This window comes from Takifugu rubripes, chromosome 9 (assembly GCF_901000725.2).
Source record: "Takifugu rubripes chromosome 9, fTakRub1.2, whole genome shotgun sequence".
In the NCBI taxonomy this organism is placed as follows: Eukaryota; Metazoa; Chordata; class Actinopteri; order Tetraodontiformes; family Tetraodontidae; genus Takifugu; species Takifugu rubripes.
This window is the reverse complement of record NC_042293.1, coordinates 9898209-9923505: the sequence shown is the minus strand read 5'-3', so window position 1 is coordinate 9923505 and position 25297 is coordinate 9898209. Positions and strand designations below refer to the sequence as shown.

General features: G+C 45.6%; 1 protein-coding gene across 4 annotated transcripts; it reads right to left on the bottom strand.

The window, feature by feature from the left end:
* Positions 1–499: 499 nt before the first annotated feature.
* On the bottom strand, positions 500–25192 carry otud7a (OTU deubiquitinase 7A). Of its 4 annotated transcripts, XM_029841256.1 has the most exons (14): positions 25045–25192; positions 17619–17742; positions 16817–16901; positions 15603–15756; positions 13549–13734; positions 13242–13460; positions 12130–12231; positions 11692–11819; positions 11278–11390; positions 9984–10111; positions 9286–9435; positions 4535–4649; positions 4038–4122; positions 500–3606 (listed from the first exon to the last, which is right to left on the bottom strand). In XM_029841256.1, the coding sequence occupies exons 4-14, from the start codon at positions 15685–15687 to the stop codon at positions 2050–2052; spliced, it is 2868 nt and encodes a 955-aa protein (XP_029697116.1). In that variant the 5' UTR covers positions 15688–15756; positions 16817–16901; positions 17619–17742; positions 25045–25192; the 3' UTR covers positions 500–2049. The 4 variants fall into 4 exon arrangements, with proteins under 4 accessions (XP_029697116.1, XP_011605674.1, XP_011605675.1 ...); XM_011607372.2 differs by lacking the exon at positions 16817–16901; XM_011607373.2 differs by lacking the exons at positions 16817–16901; positions 25045–25192 and adding an exon at positions 18455–18557.
* Positions 25193–25297: the final 105 nt, after the last annotated feature.

Here is a 25297-nt window from a genome sequence, read left to right as displayed (position 1 = left end):
CTCCAGAATTTCAACCTTCTAACCTCAGACTGATTTGAGTGGAAATTTCCCCCTCATGCTGTTTTTGCTGAAACAAGATGAATCGTCTCTGTTCTGTGGTGGGGCTAATGTAGCCATCAGCCGTGCCCTAAAAAAGTGCAGCGATGATGGGAGTACCATACCGTCGCTGCTTCTTTGGTTCTGAAATTGGAAAAAACTATTGAGGCAACGCCACTGAAGATATCAGGATTTGGTTCGTTTGGCTTTTTAAAAGGATTTTCTGTTACAGATGTGAGTTTAATAACCATTCAAAGGGTTTCATAACGGAAAAAAATGCTGGGTTGCATTAGAGGAACAGTAGAACTCAGCCTCTTTTGGTGCTTGACCCACATTTGGAGCAGAAATCCTGGATATTTTTTGCATTTATCTGGCCTTTTATGCATTTAATCTGCATGAATATTAGTGTGTTTGCAACTGAAGAACACTGAAATGATTAAAAAACCCACACAGACACATCGTGTTTGTAACAATAAACTATTTTTTATATTTACATCTGTACCTAATGTGCAAATTAATAATTTAAAGTAGTGTAAAACTCTGAAAGGAATACAAAAATCATATCTTACACTCCTAACATGGTGAGAGTCCATGAACTGGTCACGTAGGAACAAAGAGGAGCAACACTGCAGTGTGAACAGGCCGAGAGACAGAAGCGAACCCAGGGAGCAGTGGACATCCTTGGCCAGGACACAGTTAAAGACAGCATGGGACGTTATCCAAGCATCACCAGAACAAACACAAACACTGCATCTGTACAGCAGTCTTGTCGGATGAGCAGAAAGCACTTGGAGGCCCCGGGGTTTTATTAAAAAAAAACCTCTGATTGGTTAAAGCACTAATGATCACAAAGGCTTGAGGTGCTCTTAGCAGCAGGTGCTTCTTTTAACGGCCTCTTGATGTGGAAGAACAGACAATCACACTGCAACGGTGACACGACGGTACGGCAGGTCACCACATAGTGCTATTAGCATGATTGCACGTCGTGTTTTCTTTTTTGTGTGCAGGGAACACGGAATCACACACCAGACAAACAGGCATCAGCCTGCACTCACTAATCACGATTTTTCTCATCTAACACGCTGACCGAATAGTTAATAGGCGACTCGGAGAGACTCACGATAAACACTGCATATTTGAGAAGCATTTCATCCCACATATACTGTTCGCTGTAGGCAACAAAACCATTTACACACTTTTTTTGAAAGAAGCCGGTTTGGCAGTGCGAGTGGCCTTTAGGTGGTCGACTATGGGCAGAAGTGGGAAATGATGGGAACACTTAGTCCAAATTTTAGTGAGAAAAAAAGGACATTGAGCAAATGAGTTTTACATGTCACCCTAGTCCAACAGTCCAATCTAGAATGCTTACACGGTTTAAATCCTGTAGTTCAGATTTGTTTACAAAAAAAGCACACTGTGACAATCCTTTACAATTTACAAGACACGGTTACCCTACAGTAGATATATTATTGGTGCATAGACAAAACTGGGAGAGGATATAGCAAAAATGACCAATTTATTGCTCTGAAGTCTAATATTCTCCCAACAAATTTCTTCTGATTGCAAAACAACTACAACTTTTACAGAATTTAGGAAAAGAAAATTAAAAAAAACAACCCAAAACAAGCAGAGGTATTGCATTTAAACTGATTTGAAGATCTAAAATGTTCCCTCCTGATAAGATGCAAGTCTTTTTTACTTTGAAAAATAAAGACCTTTCCTCACATACAGAAAATTACATCACAGAGAGAGATGACTTTTACTCTAAAACAAGTAAAAGACTAAGTTCCATGAGATGGGGGGTGGGGGAAAGAAACATTTTCTGGCCAAAGCTGCTCACTGTTGCAAGTTCTGCTTCCCCCATCATAAAGGAGTAATCTTCACTAACAAGGGAAGGGTGTCGGGTAACATAAGAGCGGACTGTTTTCCACCATGTTACTACAGGGCGCAGATGGTGCTGGTCCTCCAGGCTCCCTCCGCCTTGCTGACAAGTAGCTGGAATGGCTGTGATGGCTATGCAGGCCTCTGCGCTTTGCTCTCTCTCTCCCTGCGTTTCAGCTCCTCTCTGTAGCAGTAGGAGCAGTAGTTGTCCGTCTCGGGCCTCCCGTAGAAGGAGCAGTTCTCTTTTTTGCAGCGGCGCTGCTGAAAGCAGTACAAAGGGCTTCCAGAGCTCCGCCCTTTGGTTTTGTCTTGGTTGAGCCAAGTGTGAGATGAGTTGTCTTCGTCGGCGAACTCCAGACAGTCCTGAATGTCGCCCGCATTGAACCCGTTGGTGTAGGTGTGGGACTTGTGTTCGCCAGGCATGTTGTAGGCCAGGGCGTCGATGGTGTTAACAGTGCGGACCCCCGACAGTCGAGCGGGGCTGTAGCTCTGGGACGAGAGTGTGCGGTTCTGCTGGGGGTAGGTGGCACATGTCTTTAGGGTGCCCATCACAGGCTTATTATAGGGGTCGTTCTGGAAGATGGAGGATTGCATTTTGACATCTTGTAAGTGAATCACGCTGTGCCTTTGGATGGGCGGAGTATGGCTGTAGTGGGCGGACACAGGAATGGGCCCAGGTCTCTTAGCACCAATACTGGGAGAAGAGTAAGGAGCGGGGGTTTGGGAGATGTGGTGGGAGGCTGTTGGAGGGGTGAGAGGAGGGACCGGGGCAGAGATAAGAGCGGCTGCGGGGGTGGGACTGTTCCTGCCCTGCATCTTGAGACTCGGTGCGGGCTGCGAGGTGTGGTTATAGGAGTGGTGGGGCAGGACAGGAGAGCTGCTCTCTGGGGGGGAGCTGTCCGATCTCTCCCTCTGGAAGACGCTCTCAAGCTCTGGCTTCTTGACCGCCGCTTCGCTCGTGGCGGGGGGCTTCTTCTCGGCTTCCTTTCTCTTCTGGTCTTGCTCTTGGCTAAAGCGCTCCTGGGCGTTGCTCAAGTAGTAGCTGATCATTTCTTCGTGGAACTGATGTCGATGGCTGGTGAGCAGCAGGCCTGCAAAAATGAACTTGCGCTCCCCCTGCATGGCGGCCCTCAATATGTTGAGGCTGAGCTTCACATCAGTACTGTACTTCCAGTTTTCCAGGCTCTTGTCCCCCGAGGCCCGCCCCGCACTGTCCTGTCTCTCTGTGGGGGAGGAACTGGGAGGTCTGTCTCTGTCTGTAGGGGAGGGACTCGTGGCCTTCTCTGAAGAGGTGGAGCTGGCAGAATGACCAGAATCATCTTTGCTTCCCTTTGTTGCCTTGGATTCCTTCTTCTTCACCTTCTCCCCACCATTTTCCCCACTACGACCTGAGCCAGAGTTAGATTTGTTCATTTTCCCGTGTACAAGGCCACCCAGACCTCCCATGTTCTTCTTCAACTTGATTCCCAGGGTTTTGCTGAAGCTACCCAGTTTGTTGGCTACAGAATCAGCACGGCTCTTGTCTTTGTCCTTGCGCTGCTTATCTTTGTCCTTCTCCTTGCTGGGCTTGCCGCTGTTGACATTAGAGTTGCTGCCCACAGACTCGCGGTCAGAGTCCATAGACTCGGCTAGAGACTGCACATCCTCACCTGCAGAGGCTGTGGGAGACTCTGGCTGAGCCAAGGGAGCCTGGACAGAGAATAGAGCCATAGGTCAGGGATGACAAACACAATAATCTTACATAAAACTGCTCCCTTAAACATAGAGAGGTTAAATAAATACAAAAATCTATCTTTGGGCGCTATAACCCAAATAAAAAACCAAACATCAAATAGCTCATTTAGCTTTTTTTAGCTAATCTATCTCATGGATGTCTATGCTGAGCAGTTTAAAACTGCGGTCGCTGCTTAAATGTGCACAATCACTCCACTCCCTTCAAAATCTCCAAAACTAATGTGCTAAAAACCTATCTGCATTATGAGAGGATGTTTTCAAATGTGCACGTTTGAAATAGCATTTTTACAGCAAATACAGAATGACTGAAAGTGGAGGAGTCTCGCCTAGCTTAACCAACCATGACAAACGGGACTCATGTGTGCGGGGGAGAGAAACACAGTTACCCTTGTTTCAGATGGAATTCGTATCCAGGTTACATTCATGTAGTTGTGCAGCAGGTTGAGTTTGGCCTCCAGAGACAAGATGAGACTGCAGGAGAAGATGCTTTCAGTCAGTGACAAGTCACGCTCGAAAATACCCTGAGAAAAAAAAACCTCGACCACATCCCTCTGTAAATGTTCGCACTGCAGCTGGTTAAATGAAACCCTCCGACCGGCAGGAATGGGAAACTAACACGCTTACATAAACTCACTCTAGTGAGACCAGCCCTGGGAAACCCTATGGATGACAGACGTGACTCACAATTTGTTCCCTGTCTGTTACTCTTTTGAAGTCGCCTGGTCAGAGTTAAATCCCACTCAGTCGCCCTCATGTACAGACTGACAGACCTGCACTCTTTATGCTCTCACCCTTCACTGGGGCTGCTTTTATAGCCAGCGCCTCCATGTTTGAGCTTTGTTGATAAGCATCGACCTCTAGTGATGTACTGTAAGGGACTTACTTGGCGAGCTTGGCATTATCATTATCGTCCCTCCCCCACTCCCAGTCTCTGCCAGGGTCCACGGCAAAATGGAGTGCCAGCAGCTTGTGCTCGGAATCAGTCAGAGGGATAACAGCTGGAAGACAGGAGATTATCAGAAGGTTAGTTTGGTCTAGTTTTAACAGTGGACACTACATGGCACGCTACCCGTTCCCTCACAAGGCCACAGTGCAGCCTCGGCTTAGGTGACACCACAATGACACACTGGAATAAATACCCGGCGTGCATGTCAGGGTGGGGCAAAGGATACTGAAGGTGTATTCTATCTGCAATCCATTCTTTAGACTTGGAAGTAAATGTCACTCAAGCTGACTCAGCAGGCCTGGGAGAACTCTTTAGAGCTTTAAAATGATCTTATAATGCTGATGATTTCATATCCCGATTCCAGAGCAAACAGCATATTATGCACAGATATTGTCCCCAGACTGTGTCGTTATTACATTTTTATCAGTAGATCTGCTTCTTCTCCCAGCACTGCTCTCAACAGACATATTACTGATATGTGGGGACACTTCTACACCATTACATCAAACCTTGAATTTGGAAATGGTGAAAGACAAGAACTAATAAAGTGACTTTATTTGGATGAGTAGATGAGGACACTTTAAATGACAGTCATAATCCTGTGGGAATGACGTTATAACCCTCCTTTTAGGAGAAGCCGAAGAAGAGGAAGAATACTATCAGCACAACCCAAGCCATTTGCTGTTGATGAAGCATTTTTAAAACCCTCTGTACAAACTGTTATAATTACTGTTATGAGTGAAGGCCAAACCTTCAAAACAAGCTGATTGGATTTAAATTGAACCTGTAATACATGATTTGATTCACCAGCATGCTCAGATGCAGGAACACAGCATACAAAAGGAGAGCTGAAGTAATTTCAGTCATTCCACAAGATATGATCAGCCTCGACAGCCATGATGAGGTTTTCTACATTAATCACAGGCACGGAGCATAAAACAGACAGCTACCCGAGTGTGCAAAGGGCGGGTGAGAACACGTTGATGTGAGTGAACGCATGACTGCCAATCAAAACGGGAGCTTGGCGACTGTGCAGGCCCGACCGGCCCATATGGCAGCTCCCCTTGGGCTCCCCGTAGTGGACACTGTGTGACAGTCGACTGTTTAAACAGGGGATACTCAAGCCTTCACCGTCAGCCCCAGATGGAAGATAAAGTCACCTCCCTGCCTCAGTGGTTCTTCCACTGCCAACAGGCTGCACAGCTCTGCAGGCACCACAGAGACACAGACACCAACAGGCCCTTCCGTGTCCCTGATGAAGCTGCAGGTCAAATCCATACTGTCAAAATGTTTGTGGTACATAACGATGATAATGTAGGATTAGTCCAGTTAATTAGTCCAGTTAATTTCTAAGGCACCATGTTTGTATCTGAAACTGTTATTGTTACTGAACCAATTTATTAATACTGCTGATAACATAAAACAATTTGGGAATTTGTCCCAAAATGCCCAAAACACACCCCTATCCTACTTGCAGCAGTTTTGGTCCTTTAGAGTAAGTCTTGCAGGTTTAGTGCCTGGAGACTCCATACTGAGTCTAAATTCGTTTGTATGTAATTGGTGTCAGTGTAGCTTGAAATGCACTGGCATCTTATTTAGGGTGTATTCCTTCCTGTCGACCCATGAAGGATGGGACAGGCTCCAGCACCCCCACAACCCTGACCCGTAATTTCTGTGATGCTGAATTAGTTGTTATTCCCTATAAACAACTGTCGGTTCTTAGGTATCTGAACTTGGCTGAACACATAATCACAAACACACTGAACCGGCTCCTCCTCGGGTCACGCACCAGGCACGGGGAGTTCTTAGAGGTGGGGTCCTGGCCTAGTATCCTTTTCTCTTGCCATCTCGGGAGAGCTGCTCGTGTGCGTTTAGCTGTTGTCAACGCCTGGAACTGCTCCAGATACTGAGTTTCAATGCTGCCAATTGAGCTCAACGGGACTAAAATGAGCTGTAATGTATTTACAATCCCTCTTGGCAGCCTTGTTTTGCTGTCCTTGAACGACCAGTTCCCACAGCTTACGCGTGGATGACATCACAGCGCTCTGTGGTATGCGAGCTGTGCACGCAGTGGCGTAGCTGCAAGTTTGCATCTTTGATTCGTGGGTGGAACCTTTCGCGCAACATGAGGGAGGAAAATCGTTTTAACCTGCTATTAAACTGCTGACGTGGAGGTTAAAAAGGCTTTTATATATGGCCGGACTACGGCTTCGTCTTCAGTTTCTGCTAAATGCTTATGAAGTCTTGCATCTTGTCACGAAGAAACAACTCCCTCTTCTCTTCCTCCCTTTGGAGGACAGACACACTCATAACAAGCTTTGATTCACAGTGGCAACACTGAGCCAATGTTTCCCCTGTTTTGTGATTCAAGAACAATTTGTACTGTCTGGAAAGGCACAAATTTGAATTCCTGACATCGGTCACTCTGCACAGCTGCAGACTTAAAGAGCCCAATTCACAAGAGACAACAGCAGCCACGCATATAAATAAGGCTGAGCTTCTACGCCGCAGAATTTCGCAGTTCAGCCATGGTACTAATTAGAAGAGCAATATGTTTGAATTCAAGACCAGAAATAAATAGCATTTCAATTTTCTTTGCCATATTGATTGAATTACACACTGCTGCTTTAACAGATTCATGCATGCTCACGCTTTAAAAGCTGTAGATGGTTTCACTGCGCTGTTACGTAGGTGGTCCTTGTGTAAAAGGTGTAAAAGTACTTCATTGAAACGGGCATTACTGGGTCAATGATAAAACGCCAAAGAAAACCTTGAAGTGTTTTAGTATGGAGACCAAAGTCTGAAATAGCTGCAGAGTAAAAGGCCAGTCCCACTCATTTGCCTTTTAACCACAGGAACACAAGCGGGGATAAAAGTCCAGGCCAACAGGGTTTACAGAGGTCAGTCTTTATTACACTGCAGGTGAACACAAACGCTCTGACCGAAACCGTACCTGTGAGCACAGGAATCCAGGTTAACCCGACTCTGAAAACACACTCATATTACCCCTCCCTTGTTTTGTTTTTTAAAATCCAACATCAATAAAGCCACTTGAACAAGCCACAAAAGCGGCAGGAGCATGGGTCTGTCAGGGTGATTTAGAATCAGATTACTGTATAATCTTCCATACGGAGAGCTGAAGAAAGGGCCAGTATTCCAGCTCGGCCTCTGGCACCTGAACACACACACACCAGGCCACCGGGCGGGTCGGATGGTCTTTGAGGGGGGAAAGCTGCGAAAACCCTCCACCTGAGACATCCACACACACTGGCGGGACTGTCAGGGAGGGGTGGTCTGGTTTGTCTGGGAGGGGGGAAAACATTCTGTGACCCTGCCCATATGTGGTGATGTGGCCCAGGCGTAAGGGCCAAGCTGGGGACACTCTGAACTAATTGTAGGGGAGAATTTAGGTTGTCTAGGTGTTGTTTAGGTGTTGTCTGTTCAACAACTTTAGAAATATTTTTTAAAAATATATGTACCCCCACCTAGAAAAGGACACAAATGCAAAGAAACCTGAGCTGAGAACCATGTATGGGAGCTGCCTGATAGTCACTCATCACATGACATGCAAAGGCACCAAGCTTAGTGTTTTCATAACATCCAGGAAGGAGACTGCAGACAAAACACGTTGAACTTCTCACAGGACACAATGTACCAGAGTAAAAGAGTACAGTCATGCAGTGTGTGGCGCTGGAGCTGCAGCGGGTTCTTTGGGCACAGGCACCACCTGGTGGACAAGAAAAAGGAAACCAACAAATTCCAGTGAGAGAGCTCAGCGGTTATTACTGTGGAGTGGGCTGGCCTTTTCGGACCACTGGCATTAAAAGAGAATGACTTCAGGGCATAAAATAGCTTAAATAGTTAGTAATCACTTCTGTCTGCCAGCCTACAGTCATCGTACCAAGACTTAATAACTAGGTTGGATTTTATGGGCCTGAGAATAGGACCTTCCATGCTAAGCACAATAGAACAAAGAAGACAGAGAGATGAACGAAGAAACTGTGCACACAAGTGTATTCAGGAGTGAGAAAAAGACCAACTTGGCTGTCTGCCCACGCAGATGACAAGCCAATTCTCTCCACTGAGTAAAACACACAAGAGTGCTGTGACTACAAGGACTGGTTGTCAAGGAGATACTCTCTGTTTGTCAATTAAAAGAGCTGCGTGCGAGGATTACCCTGACCTTGAGAATAAGCAGCGGGAACGCCGGAATCCAAGTAGGCAGAACAACAACAAAACAAAAACAGCAAAACAGAGAAGTCAGCACACTCTGACCGCAGCCTAACGCGATCTTCAGGGGGAAGTGTGTCACAGAATCCAGTGTGAGACGCAGGCACGGAACCAGGCACGCTTACTGGAACGGACTAAATCTGATTAGACTCAAAGAGCGTTCTTCGGAGGGAGAAACAAACAACACTGAGTAATTTTATAAATGTGCAATAAATCATGAAGAAAGGGCCAGTTGTCCGCTCCCTATGTGGCTCCCTCCCTGGCTCCTACTGCCAACTGCTCTGTTTTAATAATGGATCACAGGTAATTAGACTGCCGCCTCATACATTATTCACCTCCAGCAGGACAGACAGCCACTCGCCCTCAATCTTCCAATTTACCCACTTAGAGCTCAAGGCAGAGAATACCTGACGGCCACACGTGGAAATTCTGTTATTGGTGTGAGGTACAGACGTTACCTTGCTCTCGCTGCTGGTCTCTCTGCTCCATGGACACCAGTGCTGAGAAGTGAGCCTGATCGTAGGCCAGGACCAGGGGGGAGCAGTGGCAGCGGCTCGGAGGCACCTCTAGTGGCAGGTAGAGCCCTCCAAACGGAATGGGAGCAAAGGCTGAAATTTAAAAAGAATGGAGCAGAATGAGCCGAATATTTGTGCAACCATGACACACTGCCTGAGCTCTAGAGCAAAGATGTGCTCGCTCACGAGCGACTGTAGATTTCTCGTGTGACCTGTATCTGCTTATGTTTAGAAACATTATAGCAATGATTACCTATATGTTATCAAAAATTCCACTTTATGATGCTCGAATTGAGAGTTCTGAAGACTCAGCAGGAGCTACGATGATGGGAAAAAGTGCATCTTGCAGAAAAATAAGGAAATGTAATATTTGTTTGCACCGTACGGAGGCATCATATTAAAATTAGTTTTTGGCCTTATCCTTGCGTAATTACCGAGTCAATCTTGTGATCTTGCGCTCCTGCAGTTGCAGTGCACAGTCTGAACTACCATCTATCTCAATAATAACATATTTTCATCTTATTCTACTGTATGATTTTTCTTATTTTTCCAATCATAAAACAACCAAAACAATTCATTAACTCCAGTAACGCTGTCCTGCTTTTTCGGACTGAGAGAAAGAAGATGGTGGTTATTTTTACCTTCTCCTCCTGAGTCTCTGAGCATCGTGTCAGCCACCACTACGATCGGCCTGCGGAGCACATGGGCCAGCACAAACACATGGAACTCTTCTAGACTCTCGTAGACCGGATCCTCAGAGTTATCCACCCTTTGGACAAGAACAAAGAAACCCGTAACTGAGCAGGCTTGTTGGTTACAGTGACAGTTTCCTGAACTGACACACATGAATGTGAACGGTGGCCAAACACAGAAATGCCCTGCTGATCGTAATCTAATCTGATCCACTCGGATTCATGCCGCCCTCTGGAAATCTGCGCCAGACCAGCGGGATCAACAAAGTCCAAACATACTTCTGTTTATACTTGTATTCGACTAAAGGAAGGTCAGAGGGGGAGAGGAGGCAGGGAGGCTGGGAAAGAGAGGAAAAAAAACAGAGGCAGAGCTCTCAGGCATGCAACCACCAGGGATGTGCAACACTTAAGTTGCCAGCCACACTTAGAGCCACGTTGCCAAATTCACTCTAATAAAGAGCCTCTTAATATGTGAATCCCACACATCCTATTTAGGGGGCTCATCTCACACCAGAGCTATCAGGCATTCCTAACCTGATTACTGTTTAACAGCCCAACGCAGCAAGAGGTTAAAACTATCAGACTAAATGAGCCAATTATGGTATTTAATGGAATATTTCTGTCTGAGAGGGTTTCACATTGGGCAAACTAACACTGAGGACATGTAAAATTCAATTACTGTGTAAAAGGCAGACAACATCGGCTGCCTCTGTAAGGTTGGCAGATGTGTTTTTCTTCATTTTTTCCACCAGATTTACTGCTATGCCCAGAGTGTATTTGAGGAACTTTTATTGCAGTAAAATGTAAATGAAGGAAAAGCCACCTATAGGCAATAACTGAATTTCCAACCTCACAGAGACCCACAACTTCAATTCCTTTTGAAAGAAGTCACGTCACGTTTCAACACATGTCGTGACCGGTAGAGGGCGCGGTTTCACAAGAAAACTACAACTACATCAATAAATCTAGAAAGAAATCCGACAGGACATGGGTCAAAGTGGAAACAATGAGTTTCCATGGCAAATCCACGGATGGTGAGGTCAGTTTTGTTTTAATTGGGCCCCCATTTAGCATTTGAAAGCATTAACAGACATCTGGGGAGCTTTGCAGTGTGATTTGAAATGAAAATATTTACCCTGCAGAGCAAACGCTGGTGAAATAAACAACATCATCTATGTCTTGGAAATTTGGGAAGGCTTGCGGGGAAATAAAAGGTGGGATAAATGCATCCAGAACAGCTTACCCTCCACTGGTGTTGCCGTTTTTGCTTAGGTGAGTGCGAGGCTCACTGGAGGCCAACTTCAGCAGCTCGTTCCACTCCTTCTCCCACTCCTCCTCAGTATACACCAGCCCTGACTACACACACACACACACACGCACACACGCACACACACACAAACACATGCACGGAAATCCTGATAAACATGCGCTGATGCTCACCCACACAGTCTCCATTACTATTCATTTTCACTATTTTTATCTGTATCTACACGGTTTCTGAACTTGTACTGGATTTGTTGTTAGTATATTTCTGCCATTACTGAAGATTTTGATGATTTTTAAGAAATACAGGGAATCTCCTTCTCACTAACCACGTTGCAGTCACATGATTAATGCTTCAAAGATGCATGCATATGATAATGGAGGCTCCTCTGACCTCCTTGTTCTGTTGGGTTTGCTGCCACCTCCACCTCCTCTTCAGAGCATCTCTCTCAGCTCCACTTTTCATCATGGTGTACAGGGACTTCCTCAGCATCAGGTCTCTGTCATGGAAGCCCCACATCCCTGATGAACGAAGACACAATAGTGTTATGAATGAGGGCAATTAAAAACTGTGGAACGCACAGTACTCAAGCAAGAGACTTCATGTAGTCTTCATGTAGTAACCTAAAGGACCTCAGAACTATTCTTTCATCCATTTAGCTGTCAATATAAATTGCATTACATATAAAATCTCTAAAGCTGACAACTCCTCTGCTGCTCCAGCTGTGCTCACACTGACCCACAGATGCTGGCATCTGTGGCTTCAATACACAGTTTGACCTTTGAACTCTGCTGCTGACTTTTTCCTGCATTGACATTTAGAGTAACTCGCCTAAAGATGCAGCATGAAGGAGGCAGTTCCCGTCCCCTGTGGTGGCCAGAGGAAGTAGCTTCTTACAGCTGATGCACATGGTGGACCACCAGTTCAGACGACCTGCACACAAAAAGATACAATTTGAATTCTGGGAACAAAAACATAACTGGGTAAACTGTCGTGTTGTTATTCAAATTGAAGCATTTTGAGATAAAGATTTCAATTTGTGTAGTTCTGTATTTCAACTCGCTGTGTAACACTATTTAATCTTAACTCGGACATCGCGAGAAGCCATTTTGAAGGGAATGTTTACCGTAGTTTGAATGTTGTGCAGTGATGTGCTTGAACAGAACAACTCCTCTCCATGAGCACCCTCACCACCAGCCCCCACCCCCCACAATTCCCACTCTGAATGTCTCCCCTCGCAGCCGCACATTTACAGTAGCTCCACTTTCTGCTCCACCACCACCCAGCCTGCGTCCCACTGGGACAGTCGACTGCTTGGCAGCCTTGGGCACAGCAGGCTGCTGTACTGCAGGCTGCCTCTCTGCTCTGAACCGATGCTCTGAACTGATCTCGCTGCATCATTTATTTAACAACGGTAAACACAGAACGGGCTTCACATCACAGCAACATTTTTCGGAAGGTACAGAGTCCTGCTGCACGCTCGTATGTCAGTGGTGCATCAGAGCCTGATGCATTTGCAGGTTACTATGAGTCAGAGGCTGAAACCTAATAGCTCCATCAATATTTTTACAGGGAATGTTACATTGTTCGTCCTGATTATTTCCTGGGGTCTTGAATTAGAAATGAGGTGAGGAAGACTATGGTGTGCACAGCGCCTGTGTGAGAAGATCTCCGAGATATGAAACTTCACTAACTAGTTTCTCTTCATTATTGAGTTCAAAGCTCTGATGGGAGATGAATCCTTTGGGATCTGGGATGCTTATTATGCAGCTTCCCTGCTGTGCTCCATCTCTCTCTCTCTCTCTCTCTCTCTCTCGCTCTCTCTTTCACATCTGTCTAAATTTCTTGTTGCTGCTGTTATGCTGCATTTCATTACCATCTAAAAACTGAATGAAAACAACTGTTTTCTCATCGGCAGCATCGGTGGGTTGTGCTTTACACACCAGCCTGTTCCAGAGCCATCATGGTGGACTGCTCTATCAGGTCCCTCTCTATGAAGCTCCTGAAATCCTCGCTGTACACGCTGAGGTCTGGCAGCTGGAATGTGTAGATGGGCATCTCGAGAGGGAACTGCTCGTTGGTACACTCGCTGGCCACCTGGAGCCGCGCCAGGGAGACGATAGCCGAGCTGGCGTGAGAGATCCCGCGGGAGAGACGCTTCTCTGGAAGGAACACGAAGAAGGGGGGGGGGGTGAATAGGTGAGCAGAGAGCAAAAAAGCAAAGAGACGGTGTTGACATGGCTTAAGTACCTTGGGCATTGTCCTCCTGCTTCTGCGCGCACGGCCTGTCGATCTTGCTGACGTGGGTGGGCGTGTCACGTGTCTCTGGCTGCCTGCAGTAGCGGCCCTCGTTGAAGACCTGCGGCAGGTTGGCAGTGTGGACCTGCCTGAGCTCCTCATAGTCATTCAGAGCAGCATTGAGGTCCCAGTTTTTACCTGTGGGACACGTGCAGATATTCAGATTACGTTAAAAAAAACAAAACAATGCTTTCACAATCAATACAAAAATGCTGATAATACTAAATAAAACCACCTGGATCCTTATTGGTCTGCCGTATCAGCCAGGTAAAATCCAGTCATCTATCCAGACTAATGTACAAAAATAACTAAATCCTGACTCAACTCTACATATCTGCATCATTTGTAGACCTGATGCAAACGTTTACTGGTCTCACAAATGAAAAAAAATATTTAAGATAGCATTCCTAGCTTAAACCAAACAGCTATATTTTGTGGTCTTAGTAAAATGTGCTACCTCATATCTCCATAATTATAAAGACATTGTGGGCAGAAAGTGTCAGCAACATCCTGATATGCATTAGGGCAATGCATGAGAGACACATCAGCACAACACACAAATACAAACACTCCTGTGGGTGTTGTTTCTGAGTCTCTAAGAGAGAAACCAGTCAAATCACCAGGTTATTACAACTCTGTGAGTCTTTTTATGTAAACGAAAAACAGTAAATCTTGAATCGGCACTGACGCCATTTATGTGTCCCTACATGTAATCTGAGCATGTTTGTGTGACATTAATGGACTACCAGAGTAAGAGACTTGCAGGAAGTTGTCCTCCCTTCTTTCCGCTTCCAGAACTGATGATTCTCGGCAGCCTGAAGGTGAAACCCGGCCCCGCCGTGTCTCACACCAATCAATTCTAAACTCATTCCACTCCATGGACCCAACAGCTTAAAATCCAATAAAGGCAACTTAAAGACCAGCACCATGGCCACTCAGCGCCTAATGCACGCTCCTCAAATGCTTTTACATTAGCTTAAATGGCACTGGAAGCATTGGTTTGTTACAGCTGGTTCATTTATAATGGCTGTTGTCAGCAAAAGGAAATAATAAAAAAATAATAAATAAATAATCTGCCTTATGATGGATGCATCAAAGCTGTCTATTAGCGCCACAGCCGATGCACTACACAGACCAACCTCTAGGGGGAAGCACTGCCCTCCTCACACCTTCCTGACTCAGAGCAGGCAGGGACACAGAGGCTGATTGATGCCGGCCTGGCGAGCGTAGCTACCAGCAGAAAGAAAGCAGCAGGCATTATACTGAAATAGGACATCCCTGCCCACATCTGTCTTTGTCTGAGTGCAGTGTCTTGTTTGATGCCCGTTAGTGTCACATGTACGCCCTGGCGGCTTTGCGCCAAAGCAGAGCGAAGTCACAGAGGAGGAGAGACCGTCAGACTGACACCCCACATTTGAACTCATCAGACCAGACAGCAGCTGCATGCCACACACACACACACACACACACACACACACACACACACACACACACACACACACACACACACACAAAAGAATTCCAGGACACACCATTCTGCACACAGTCTGAGGATTTTATCCCTTAATGGAGGACTGATTAAGGTGGAGTGTGCTTTTATGCAAAAACAGACAGAACTCTGTTTCTCCGTACAAGGACTCAGTGTCCTGAAACTGGTGCCTGAAGTTTGTCTTTTGATATCGAATGACCATTGTGGACAGTTTTTCTAGACCGTATCTCCCTCCCTCAGAAGGAGTGTATATGTTAGCTACACAACTGCCAGGACCACTCTGCTCCTCAATGAGTTCCAGTGAATGGGCGCAGAGCTCTCCCAGGGGAATGCACTCGTAAAACCATCACACTGGCCTCTAAATCAGCAAGCTGGCTCGCCCGTCTCCTCTCCTCTCCTGTGCTTCCTTTCCTGTTCTTCTCATTTCCTCTCTTATTCCGCTCCTCCCAATACAGCTCCCACCAGGAATCCGCCCGATTAAATAAACTTCCTCGGACGCTCAGAATTTGGTTCTTACCTTCCAGCAGGTCTCTAGCCAGACCCGGTTCAGCCCCCGTGGACCGAACAAAGTCTGACAGGACCGCGTCCATGTCCAGAGTCATGTGATCATGTGCGTGCGCTGCCCAAGGTGCAGCGGTGGCCTTGGTGGACGCCAGCCTTCACGTTCTCATCTGGATGAACAACAGGACGGACAGTGAGTCTCGAACATGGTTTCACAGTCAACCACCCACACATTAACAGTGTGAAAACAGTGGCACAACTCTGGCCCCTTATGAGTATACTCAGAGTCGCAGGTGTTTCCATGACAAATAAGACTTCAGCTTAACTTTCTTCCACTAGTCGTGATCATATCTAGCTGTTAGCTCTTGTGTTTTTGTCCAGTATAGCAGACGTCAGAGGTCTTGCCCAGGGTGCACCTGCTTCCTCCGAGGCCTTTGGCCACATGCCTACAATCATAACAACACTTTCCTGGAAACTAAATGTCAGCTAAAGGTTTCTGCTTCTGCTCGGAGTTGAACTGGGAGGTGATCCAGTATGAAGTTATTTCACATGACTAATGCTGGATGACATGCCGTCTACGCAACAGCGTGCTGTAAACTAATGAAAAGCAAATATCGCCTTGTTAGGATGTAATCAACATTTATAGGGGGCACTCCCTCGTCCCACGGAATAAATGACTCCGCTGTTTCTCTGCCTGTAGCTGCGTGGGTGACACAGGCGCCGTGTTCAGAGCATTGTCGGTGAAGAAACACACCCACAGGTTTGTGGTTCTGACACCAGAAGCACACTGAACACGTTATGCACGCTGAAGTCAAAGTTCTGACCCAAGGAGGAGTGAAAAAGCACGCTAGTGACATTCAGATCATCCGCCCACACTTCTGAGCGCCGCGAGCCAGCGCAGCACGCGGCCCTCAACGCTGCAGCGCATTGTTATGTTTTCTACTTCTGGACGATATCAATTATTGTTTCGTGGTAAACACAGAGACGAATAAAGACACTTCTACATTTTTTTAAAAATGATTCTTATTAAATCTTCTGTTCAAGACCAACTTTATCTCTGAATTATTAATAATGTAAGGCTGCACCCGAGCTGTCGTTTTGCTACCTCGTTACTATAAGCTATTAGCACTGTGCTACATGGTTTTGATTGACACAATTTATGCAACTGGAACAAACAGGACAGTTACTTTACTAAAGTTTGTACCAGTTTAGGAAAAGTCACACCCTCACCTCTTCGGTTAAGTGCGGAGCTGTTGAGATCACTTTCCCTGTGGGTGGCTATTATGACTCATATTCCCCCTGGTGTGTTATTTCTCTGTGGGCCACAGGAAGATGGGAGAGTCCAGCTTCCTCTTAATCATACCATCATTTGCATATTTGTCACAGACTCACTGGCTTCAGCTTTAACAAATATGAGGATGTTATAAAAGCGGGGAGATAGATGCTTTCGATGCTGGACGTGTTGGAGCTTATTAATCATAAAGCTGTGTTGGAACGTAATAAACATTTGCAGTTTCCAGCAAATCATTTGCATCAATTTACAAGAGTTGCGATGTTGAATTTCCCAATGACTTGATGATTTAAGAAATTGTGTTTGTGGCTAATGCTAGCTCTCCAATAAAACCATTCATATAAAACTTTGACGTTTGGATAACGGACACAATTTAATACTTAAATTGTAAAAAAGATTTGGTGAGAAACCAAATTGTTGTGTCAAGTATTTGGCGAGACTCATCCTTCCCTGGAGCCCCTGTATGCCAGACAGGCATCACACATAACTGGCGTGATTGTAAATAACGACTCCCACCCGATCCAGCCTCTCAACTCTGGACGGTGGAGCAAAAAGTGGGACAGAACCAGCTTTGTTCCTGCAGCCATCAGAGCTTGAGAGAATATGTGGTGACATTTGTGCACGTCTGCCGAAATCTTTCCTGTTGAAAGATAAAGCCGTGGCTCCGTCAAAAATAAGCAGTTGTCAGTGAGAGGGCAATTGACGATGACCGCCGGACCTGCTGTTGCTCATCACACGTACTTTCTGTATTTTTGCTGCGGTGTGTTGAGAAGCCATCTGATGACCGGGGGACTGTCAGCACCAGACGCAGCTCTAGTCCATGGCTTCAGAGGAAGTGAGGAAGATGGCGGGGAGGCAGACAACCCTGAAACAGACAGGCAGAAACAGACAGTGACACAGTGGCGCGGCGCTTGATCGGAGTCCACATGCAAATGCCGCCTTCCTAATGTGTAACTAACCAGCCTAACATTAAAGTTGGTGCTTAAGTAACAACACAGAGGATGGAGAACACTTCCACACCTGCTGATTAGTGAGAGCATGCATAAGCGTGCAGAAAACAGACAGCCTTCAGCTTCGTTTGAGGATCTGCTCTCAGAATAGGTGGTTTCAGACCACTGGCGGAAACGGGAGGCCTGGCAGCCAAATGCTGTCGCTGTCACTTACATGTTCTCTGGTTTTACCTCCTGTGCGCTACTGACTCGGCACGGTGCTTGTGCTCGTCAGCGCTGGCGTTCCACCATTCTCCTCCAGCATCAGCCGCTGCAGCTAAACAGTACCTGCACTCTAAATAGTGTCTGTAACGTGTCAATATAAATGAATAAAACGCTTGCTTAAAATATTCATACCCAAATTGTCACAATTTTCTAGACATAATTTGGATTCAAGCACAAGCATCATGTATAATCTACTAGAAATGAGCCCCGGGGGGGCTACTGGATGTTTCCCTGCAGAGAGATTTAATCAAATTCAAGACGAGTAATGTTAAAATAAAAGAATAACAAGATTTAATACCTCTCTCATCTAACAATCAGTCTAGTTTTCGAGACACCCTGTAAACAATATAACAGTAGTTGTACCTGGGTCAGTTTGAAGGATGTTAAAAGTCGGAGCCTCTGATCAGGTCTCCACTTTCACAAGCACATATGCTTTTAAATGTCCTCTCTGAGATGAGTCCATCCTACAAAGCTCACAGTAACGTAAGACACAAACAGCCCCACCCCCAACACTTCCTCTCATGCTGAAATCTATCTGAGGTTGATACTGTAAACGACCAGTGAGTCAACAGTCTGGTCTGAACAACAGAAACAAGAAAACCTTTACTCATAGAATATCCAGTAAAGTAAAACAGAGTGCCCGTGGCTTATCATAAATGCGTGTCATACATTCGGTCCTTTATGTTCCACGAGTCCATCTTTCCGTGAACATATGCCGACGTGACAATAACGGGAAGAGTTATAGCTGAGACAACATCTCAACAGTGAGCGCTGCTCGCCCACATGCACAGGCAGATACACAGCAGGTGGGAGGTGAACATGGTGTACAAACACACTCCGCACATATAATCTTCTCCATCACTGGAAAAAAATGGCTGGGCATTTAAGACACACATTAGCTTAATAAGACCTTCCATTGACGTTAGCCGCTGATGCTAACCTGAACCATCACACCTAAACATATAACCTTGACCTTTACCCAAAACCCAGTTCTAACCCTCTTTACTCTCATTCCTTCAAGGTTTGAAGGACTAGACAAAATGTCCTCACTGTGCTAGTGAAATTTGTATTTTGGTCAACAGAAAGTAGCACAACCCACATCCTGGTACTTCCATTTCTGGCGTTTCATCGATATTACTCTCACAATCACAACTAATACATAGCATAGTTTAGCTTCCGAGATGAAAATCTCTCAAATCAAACCTGGTGTATGGCAAAAAAATTAGACACAGGCAGTAGCCAAATGTTCAAAAGAAAGTAAAAACGGTTCAAATGTTAAAGGGGCTGATCACTCCTCTGCTGGAGAGAATATTTGGGATTCCTACAGGATAGATTCTTACATTGTGGCTCAGATAAAGAGCTCCACTGGGCCAGCTGTGGCTTTATTATTGCCAGCCTGTGAGCTGAGCTGCTGTTCACGGGGGCCAAGCGGAGGCTGGCTCCAACCGCTCTGTTCAACTAGATAACCACCCTGATCCCTGTCTCTGGAGTGCAACCGCCTGAACATTAACCAGCGCTCGACAGTCGGCGTTTCTGCAAATTTGAACGCGGACAGGACGAGCGCGTCCCCACGGAACACAGAAGACCGCTCACTAAGATGACACTGCTCACATCCTGCAATTATTCAAGCGTGTAGCTGTGCAGAAATATATTTTTGAAATAAAAGAGAAAAGGGGTTCCGACCAGAATATGCCTGCAACTGGCTGCTCACTACCCTACTGGCTGAACCAGTTCAGCAACCACTCGGGAGGCTGCCTCCTCTCTTCCCTCCATTATGTTCTTCTCATTGATGGGACTCTAGCTGCCATCCACAATGACAGACAGCAGTTATCATCTCTGACCTCCCGACACCCTGAGCCCCCGTGGAACCAGCAGCTAAGCCTCCACTTTCAGATGCCAGACGGCGAAGAAAAGAGCAGACAGGAGGCCAAGAAGAGAGGTCAAAGCCCGAAATGTGTGTCAGATAATGCACTAAATCAATCAATCTCTTTCCCTCTTGATTAAAACTTGTGTATATTTTCACCTCATATTCCGATGGTAAAAAACCCAAAAAAGCTGCTGCTGAGAGCAATAATGTCACTCTGCATCTCATTGCTGAACTGCACACTGCCAGCACATCACATGCAGGCAGCCGAGTCAATTTGATTTTGCACTAAATGCATCATCACATTAATATTTCATATCAGCTCCGATGAAGGCTGAATTTGACAACATTCAGAGTACTTAGAGGATCTCTTAGCTTCTGTAGAAGATGGAGAAGAATGGATGATCAATTTCTGAGTTTCCTTCTGCTCTGATAGTTCGTAGAATATTGACATTTTGGCCCTTACATAATCAGAGTGTTGTTTTCCTTCCTACATCCCATAAGCAAAGCAACTGATAGTAAACCGGACCTCACAAGTCCAGTCAAATTATGAGATTAGAACGTGCAGCAACCAGGCAAATGCAGAGCAAGTTGCTGGGAGTCACAGAGATCACAACACCCTGAAAATGTCAGTTCCTCTAGCATGAACCTTGTCTTTTTCATGCAGAGTTACAATGTTTGACCAAAGCAGAAGGTTGTTGACTCTATGAGGATCTTAAGACACATAAACTCAGAGGCAGATAAAGATAAACACGAAAATATGTGCAGAATAAATATGAATCCTTATGTGAGATAAACAGACCCAGCAGCAGCACAGATTTAGCTTTGGAGAGAGTATCTAAATGTTGAGCAGAGGATCTGATCCTAACATTATTAAGAATAGTTTCTGCACGTATCATAAAACAGTACTGTAGATCCTTTCATCTGGGTTAAGTGAATTTATCATTTTGCTAGTTCATACATTAAAAATAGATGTAAAATGGAGCCACACTCATACAGTACGGCTAAGAAAAGAAGTTACAGTTCACATTAAACTCTCTTTTCAAAACTCATCACTTCATGTTTGCACCAGAAAAAAAAAAACATTCAGTTACAGCCAAAGATTGCACAACATCCCTGTGACTAAATCCCAGACTTTTAAGTCTTTAAAAAAATGAATTGCACGAACTGTTAGAATATCGAGCATATACTGTACTTTATTTGTGGCTGAACCTCAGCACAAAAGGAAACTTTCATTATCACCTCGGAAGCCTCAATAAGAACCAGCAGAAACTGTTTTGACACCGTTGTCTCAGAGAGAACATGTCCCAATATCTGCAGTGAATAAGGTGGTTCCGGGTGTGTTGTGGGTGCACACACACATCTGTGGACATACAGACGAGTGGGTGAAGCCGGCAGTAAAGAGCTCATGAATGTAAAAAGATACAGATACACATGCAAACAGCTCTCACTGCTAATTAGCTTAAATCGGTTGAAGAATGGGTGGTGCACTACTGTATAGTGATTATTATACCTCGAAACCTTTTTTGAGAATCAGTGGTTAACTTCTAATGCACCTTCAATTCTGAAATAATATGTTAAAACATCCAATGGCAAATTATTCCTATTTACTAAATAGAAAACTCACACCAGCACACTGGACTGTTGTTGAAAAGTTAGGCTAACTGTCCATTCACTACAAGATACTGAGCTAAGCTACGTAGCTGAAGGGGCTGGACTGGATACCTGCTAACGGTAGTAAAGGAAAAAGGTTTCATGCCCCAAATGATGGTAACAATGCTGTCCAGGGGATCCCCTTTTGCAGTCTCTGATATGAGAGAGACTGCTTAGAGGGTTTGGGTACACCGTTGAGAGACGTGACATAACTAAACCTTCACGAAAATGCATTTAAGTCCAAAAATGGTTGAGTAATCCAAATGATTTCAAGTACAGGCCAAAGTACAGTCTGATTAATTTTGAAGATGGTATTTATTATTCAATATGTGCACTTTGAATTAAATAATTTAAAGCAAATTAAATTATTTTGTGAGGTCGAGCAGTGGGATATTGGACATGTTTATTTTTTCAGTAGATGATGGACTTTGTGGCAAGAATGGCAGAATTCAAAGCTTTAGGTGGTGTAACCGAACCCACCGCTGAACAGCCCTCTGATTTCAGCATGCTCAGAATGTGGGGGAGGAATAAAAGCAGTGGGAGGGAAGAAGCTGCGGAGAGAACAAGCCGACCTCCACCACATATGAAGCTCCAACATATGTTCCACCTGTTAAGTGCCGTTGGCGTGAGAATAGCATAGCTCTGTGGCAAACCATAAAAATATAAAGTGGCTCCTCTACCTCGGATTGGTTCAGAAAACATAGGTGGGAAAATATTTGAAAGGCTGAAATGGGCTTCAAGAATCATCTCCAGATTTGGTTAAACATTTAACAGGACGTGAACAAGGGCAGCAGCTGACAGACACAGCAGCATTTGTTTCCCTATGGAAATGAAAGCAGCTCAAACTGAACGACGGAGCCTGACACGCGCCGCTCTTTTATCATGGCCTTCAGTGGATATAACCTGAGTCAGACACAAAATGGAGATGCATTAAGTTTCCAACAAATGCAGCTGGGTTTTACAGGGGGAAGGAAGGCTGACCTCTTTTTCTGAATGAATGAAAATGACCTACACTGTGGGGCCGCGCGCATCTAAATGGAGCCGCCAAGGGTATCCTGCGCAAGTGTTCTGTTTAATTTAGAAACTGTTCCCCTGCTGATTGGAGGAAGGATGGGGGTGTGGGGGGGTGGCTGGTGTGCACGTCGGGCCTTGCGTTTGAGGCTGCTACAATGGCAAACTTGTCCGGCAGCCAGCTCAGTCTGAGACTCGGCAACACAAATGCATTTAGGTGCTGCGGACGCATGTTGTCGCGTGGATTACAGACAAATGGCTGGCACAGAGGAAGTCATCTTGGCCAACACAAGCGTCCATCTCCTGTTGCTCCTTTTGCTAGCTTTGGATCAAGTTTAAGAAATGTTTCTGTTAGGGTGCGAGTGTAAACAGGCTCAGAAACACAGCCTTGCATGCCATTAAAGAGCCACACAAATATCTTATCTTGAGGCCACACTACATGAGAAAATCCAGCCTTCAATGACAATGACATCGCAACAAAATTAACATATCGGAGTTTTCTTTACTGTAGGAGGATTAGCACGTCATTAGAAGTCAGGCACATCCAGGGTTGCTGGATTTGAATAAATTCAATGGAATTCAAAAAGAATTCAACCAGATAAAACCCAAAGAAAGACGGAGCTACGGTGGAGATCGTTTAAAGAAATAAAATTAGGGCAAGGCCGCAGATAGTTGTGAAAAAAGTGGAAGGGTAATTATCTGTATTGCTAGCGTTTCAGCTCCCCAATCTGGCACCAACGCCTGTTTAGAGACTTAAAAAGAAGCACAGCTCAGGGGCTCTGAGACAACTCCCTCCAGCCCTCCAGTGGCCTCTGGCTGACCTGCAGCTGCCTGCAGACAGAACACTTAACATTGCTTCCCCACCTGTCAAGATTGTCTGAAAAACCGGACCCTCTTCAGAGGCCGCGGTGATTGGTCCGTGATTACCGCGACCACTTGACTGATTCCATCTCCTCAACGGGACGAAATTTTAAGGAATCGGCTAAAATGACGAGAGATTCTTCTGAAGAGAAAAGAGGCCCGTCTGCTGGGGCTTGGAACTGTAGGATATTTAGTTTGATGGTTTTAAACTATTGTCTAATGATGACTGCAGCTGTGCCGCGCACAATGTGCACAATAAGACCAGAACGTGACGCCCGGGTCATTGTTCAACCTTGAGTATTACATGTCTACAGTATGTTCATGTAACCACGGCTTTAGAAATGCTGGGTAAATGGCACAGATGCTTGTAAAGAAAGGCCACGTTCCATCGGCCAAGAATCAGTTTTGCTCGGAGAAACGGGCATAAAAGCCCAATCGGGTTCAACGGCTACGGTGATATTTTGGTCCACTTTCAGCAAAATGTCAGTGACAGCGACAGAATCCACTGTGATCACTGATCAGGTGCCAAGCGGCTTCTTCCCAGTCCCCCGCCACACAGAAGCCCGGTGGGAAGCGGGCAGGGCCTGGCGAGGCCTGTCAGCGATGAACGGGGCTCCTCGTCGGCGCCCTGTCTACTGGAACTGTCCTCAACCGTGCAACTGCTGGTCCAACAAGGCCGCGTAAAGACTAAGGAAAGGGTTAACAGGCGACTAAATATCAAGTTGATGTGTAGATCATCATATTTCAAATGACCAGAAGGAAAATGAGAGCTTTTCCATGGCGCCCAGCTCAGATATGGCATATTAATATTGACACAATAAATGTTTTGTTACATAAGTCTTTGCCAGAGACATGAACATGGGTTTAAGCATTTTAAACAAGGCTGTAGTGCTCCATCTTTACAGGGCTAACAGATTTTTGCAGCCCGGAGGAAATATAGGATAAGCATATATGTGCAGATTAGAAATAAACCAGAAAGGGGCATCTGCTTGTGAAGTGAGGCTACGCCAGATTAAACATGTGCATGCAGAATACAACTTATTACATAAAACACATGGTTTGCATGCATCTCATCATAATGTATGTGATGCTACCTGGCCGAAAGGACATCGTTTATCTTATAGGGCTAAAGGAAAGTGTGAGCTTCAAAGCTTTATAGCCACGGAAAGCTAATTTGTTTCTACCGTCAGAAAACATACACTCAGCTGTCACAGATTCACATCCTCGGCACATTTCTTGTGTATATTCTCCACAAATCTCTGTGTCTAAGCATGCAGATTGCAGTCCACATCCATGTTTACATGTTTAACTCCGAGTGGACTCGTCTCAAAGCATCGATGGAATTTGTGGCCTCTCGCCGTGTTTGCCTCCGACCTGATATTTGGGATCTTCGTACGGAAGCTGAAGTTGAACGCATCGAGGCACGTACTCGCATAAAGGCAGGTGCACCTGTCTGCAGTGATGGAGCCTATTGTGTTCGCCCCCAAATCCGCCGACGAATGGGCCCGTCGGGCTCTGTGCGATCAGGACCACAACAATAACGGACACCGTGCCTGTGTCTTACCGTTGTGTCTTCAGTCATGACTCCCCATCGTCAGGTTTTCAGCTCAGACCTCTGACGAACTGTTAATTCCTAACAGGCTGTCTCGCTCTCTCCCTCTCCCTCGCTCAGCCCCATGTCATATTCCTCCGCTGCAGCAGAACAAGGCCACGCCCCCTCGACGCTCACGCATGACGTCAGCGTTGACACGCCCCCGGAAGTGTCTCTACGCAGTCCCCAAAGAGCCGCGAGAGATCGCTGTGGCTCCGCAAAAGTT